General features: G+C 38.0%; 1 protein-coding gene across 1 annotated transcript in view; it reads left to right on the forward strand.

The window, feature by feature from the left end:
* Positions 1-4,999, forward strand: part of CFAP61 (cilia and flagella associated protein 61) — a 399,631-nt gene that overhangs the window by 119,169 nt on the left and 275,463 nt on the right. The window contains exon 15 of the mRNA XM_045295176.1: positions 4,035-4,112. Within this exon, the coding sequence (XP_045151111.1) occupies positions 4,035-4,112 (78 nt within the window). The remainder of the gene's footprint in view (positions 1-4,034; positions 4,113-4,999) is intronic.

Raw genomic sequence — 4,999 nt, forward strand, 5'->3', positions numbered from 1 at the left:
GCAAAATATAAAATACTATAAATAAACCAAATCACAGAAACAAAAGACTTATACAAGAAAAACTACATAACACGATTACAAGAAACCAAAAGAGACATACACAAATGGAAGAATGTTCTATGTTCATGGATGGAAGGCTTAATACTATGAAAATGCCAAAGAAACTGCCAAAGAAACCCATAAATACAATACACATCTGATCCATATCCCAATTCCATTTTTTAAAGAAATGAAATAACAGCTTACTAATTTTATATGGAGAAGTAACAGACCCCAGAAAAACAAGGAACTTCTAAAGAAGAACAAAATAGAAGGTCACTTACTACTCAACATCAAAAGCTAATAAATACATAGCCATAGTAGTCAAAATAGCCTGTCACTGGGATGATGAGAGGTATATAGACCAATGTAACAGTATAGAAAACCCATAAAAAATTATTCACATACAGGACTCTGATCTTTGACCAGGGGTCAAAGACATTTAATGGGAAAGAGAGAATAGTCTCTTTAGCAAGTGGTACTGGCAAAATTATATCTCCATCTGCAGAAGAATGAAACAGTACCCAGACCTCACCCCATATAAAAAATTAACTCAAGATGAGTCAAAGACATAAACATAAATCCCAGAAATATAAAGATTGTCAATGAGAAAACAAAACTTAAGGGCCCTATTGCAGGATATAGGCATGCTATCAAACACAGTGAAGGAAGCACACCAATAGAAAACAAAAAAATGACTCATCCTATTAAAAATTAAACACTCTGTGAATCAAAATACTGCATTAAAGGAGTAAAAAGAGAACCCTTTTAGTTCTCTTGGACTGTTTGACACAGGCTGTGAAAAATCTTTAGCAAAGACACAATGGACAAGGGGCTAATCTCTAAAACCACAATACTTCAATAAGATTTTTTAAAAGCAATCCAATTAAATGTGAGCAAACGACATGACCCAATAGACAGTTCACCAAAAATGACACCCAAATGGCTAACAAACACATGAAAAAATATTCACCATCATTAGTCTGCCAGGAGTTGCAAATCAAAGCAATAATCTTACAGTGGAAATGACAGACCAATTAAAAAACCCAGAACCCAACAAAGGCTGGAGAGGTTGTGAGGATATGGGAACTCTCATTCACTGCTAGGGTTTCTGTAACTATGTACAACGCTTGTGGAAAGCAAAGTGAAGATACCTCAAACATCTGGGAATAGAAATTCCATAAAACCTTGCAATATCTTTGCTGGGTAAATACCTTAGAGAAGTAAGAGCCATATCACAAATAGACACACACATTCCCATGTTTATCTTAGCGTTGTTCACAAAAGTAAGAATTTGGAAACTGCCCAAATGTCCAACAATTGAAGAATAGATAAACTTTGGTACATACACACACTAGAATGCTATACATTGCTAAAAAAAAAAGATAAAGCTATAAAATACCTCCTGGCATGGATGTACCTAGAGAACATTATACTGAGTGAAGTTAGTTAACCGAAAAAGGACAAATATTGTCTGAGACCACCGTGACAAGGATAAAAACCAAGACGAAGACGTGCATACCAGAGGGAGCAGACTAGCGGTTCCTGAGGGAAGGAGGGCAGGGGTGAGAAAATAAAACAATGGATTTGAAGGTTGACGGGTTTGGGCTTAGTTGAAAGGGCGGATGGAGTCCCGTAGGAGGGAAAAGTAAAATCATGAGGGGTTGTGGAAGAGAATACAGGGTAGGGGCAGGGGGAGGTTGATGAGTGGTTTGAATGCAGAGATGGACTGAGATGTAAATTACCCTCATCTAATTCACAATTTAAAAATTTAGTTTAAAAATATCTCACAAAACATAAAAAGTACTACTTGTTGAATTTTGGTGGAATATGAAAGAAGAATATCCATAATTATCTGAAAAGATGATTTGCATTTTTCTTCCTTTTCTAACCATTTAACTTTGTGAATATATATTTTCATTATGTTTCAACCAAAACAACATTTTGCAAAAGATTTAATGCAGAGATAGATCTGAAATAGAGTTGTCTTCCAATAATCCAAGCAGCAAAACACATTGCAAATATATTAAATAAAAACGAATCGTTTTAATAATTTTGAAAATAGTTATATATATTAAAATATAATGTATTTTTATTTTAAAATAAATGAGAAACCAATATTTTAAAATTTTCTCAGTTTTATTTTGTATTAAGCTAATATCTGCAAGGTCAGTAGTTGCTCTGTAGGAGAAGGATGAGGCTGTCTGTGCCCATAAAGATTTAAAGTCAAACGTGGTAAAGAAAGCTGATAGTGTCCGGCTATCAAAAGATATAGCATCTGGAATCTTATAGGCTTGCAGGCAAACAAGCAGCCATCTAGCTCAAAAGGAACAAAGCCCACAGGGAAGAAGTATACAAGCCTGTGCGATCATGAGATGATGAAGGGATCACGTAGCAGACACCAAAGAACAAAAACCATCATTGTGTGATCACCTTCCCCATATAAATGCTGAAGACAACTTTGTGCATAAGTAAGTGTGGTGAAGAAGGCTGATGGTGCCCTGTTATCGAGAGATACAGCATCTGGGGTCTTAGCCTTGAAAGTAAACAAGCGGCCATCTAGCCCAGAAGCAACAAAGCCCACATGGAAGAAGCACACCGGCATGTGTGATCGTGAAGGGTCGAGGGGACCAGGTATCAAGCACCAAAGGTGGTGGTGGGGGAGCGTGTGATGGGGACCCAATGTCCATCTGTAGACAACTGGACATCCCTTGCAGAGGAGTAGTGGGGAGGAGGAGTCACTCAGGGTGCAGTGTAGCATCAATGAAACTCACAACCTTCCTCTAGTTCTTAAACGCTTCCTCCCCCCCACTATCATGATCCCAATTCTACCTTGCAAACCTGGTTAGACCAGAGGATGCACAGCGGTGCAGATGGGAGCTGGAAACACAGGGAATCCAGGGCAGATGAACCCCTAAGGACCAATGGTGAGAGTGGCGATACCTGGAGGGAAGGGGGGTAGAAAGGGGGAACCAATCACAAGGATCTACATATAACCTCCTCCCTGGGAGATGAGCAACAGAAAAGTGGGTGAAGGGATACGCCAGGCAGTGTAAGAGATGATAAAATAATAATTTATAAATTATCAAGGGTTCACGAGGGAGGGGGGTGTGGGGAGGGAGGTGCGGGGAAGGAAAGTGAGGAACTTATTCCACGAGCCCAAGCGGAAAGCAAAAGTTTTGAGAATGATGAGGGCAACGAATGTATAAGTATGCTTTACAAAATTGATGTATGTGTGGATTGTGATGAGTTGTATGAACCCCAATAAAATGATTTAAAAAAAAAAGATTTAAAGTCTTGGAAACCTAAAGGGGCAGTTCTATTCTGTCCTATAGGGTAGCTATGAGTTATAATGGACTTATGGGCAGTGGGTTTATTGCACACGTTACAGAATCTTTGGTGCACAATGGTTAAATGATTATAGCTAAAAGATTGGTAATAGGAGCGCTCCAGCCATGCCTCAGGAGAAAGATGTAGCATTCTGCTTCCACAAGATTTACAGCTTTGGAAACCCTGTCTTCTCTGTCTTACAGGGTTATTGTGCGTTAGAATGGACTCAGTGACAATGCTTAGTATGTGTGTGTGTGTGTGTGTGGTGTGTTTTAGATGGGAATGCACAATAAGCCAAGTTCTTTGAAGTCTAATGTGTAAAGGGATCTTGTGTTCACATCATTGAGAACCAGTGATATAGAGTCAAAGATATTGGGCTCTGAATTATAAATATATCCCTTACCACTTGGATCTTGAGCAAGTTATTCAATTGCATGAGTATAAAATAGATATAATAACAATATTACCTCATAAGATTGTTGTAATGATGAAGTGAACACAGGGAGGATATTTAACTTAATACTTAGCATATAATAAGTGTCTGATGGACATTGGTGCTATCATTGTTAGGATGTGATCATGGTTAAAATCCATTACTGGCTGTTTATAAAAATATCAATACTGTTGTTTTAAAGAATCTTCAAGTGTATGTTTATCTTTTTTAGGATGGAACACCACTGCAGGTATTTGTAGCCGAAGTAGCAGAACAAATAGCTGGCATTGCAGTGGTGAGAAATGAAATGGTAAATTGTGGAACATATATTAATTTCATTTTTATTTTCATAAAGATTATATTTATTTTTAATGATCATATACACCATGATACATACACGTGTTAGGCTAGGTTGTGTAGAGAAACAAATCCAGTGACACTCATCTATGTTTAAGAAAAAGCTTTATATCAAGAAGGCATCCCAATGCAATCCAACTCAAGTCCATCAGTCTGATGCTACTCCAGTAGTCCCTTTTCAAACTCACATAGTGATGCAGAAAAGTGAAGCAGGAAGCAAGAAGATCACGGGCCAGCGGAAGCAAAGTTCAGTTGAAACATGGCAGAACACCAACGTCTCTCAGGGTCAAGCTGGGAGCTCACATGTGGTCCTGCACTAGAGGCAGGCAGAGTTCCAGCAGGCAGGAAGGTGGAGTGCTAGAGAAAGAAATACTCTCTGTTCATCTTTTTCTTATGTAAAGGCTTATGACATCAAGGAGGTGTCATCAGTTGGTGACGGGATTGGCAGGGTGGATTCCACTCCAGGAGTGTCTAGTTGACACAATCCCCAACTGCCACAATATAGTTAATCACAGTTTCTAAACAAATAGTTCAATAACATTGGCTGTATACTTCACATTGTGTCACCTTATCACTGTCTCTACCCATGTTGTTTCATGATTATTAAATTAGGCTCCATCTCTTTTAAAGTTCTCACCTGTACTTTAGATTAACACTTGTCCTTTTAAATGCATATAGATAATTCTTTTTGTAAAAATCATTTTATTGAGAGCTAATACAGGTATCACATTATTCCATAGTTCACTCACATCACGCAGTATTATACAGTTGCTACCACAATTAGTTTCAAAATATTCTTTTCTTTTCTGAACTCCTTGATATCAGCTCCCTTTTAACATC

The sequence above is a fragment of the Echinops telfairi genome, unplaced genomic scaffold (assembly GCF_000313985.2).
Source record: "Echinops telfairi isolate 266 unplaced genomic scaffold, ASM31398v2 ScPeMD7_5592;HRSCAF=6446, whole genome shotgun sequence".
Taxonomy (NCBI): Eukaryota; Metazoa; Chordata; class Mammalia; order Afrosoricida; family Tenrecidae; genus Echinops; species Echinops telfairi.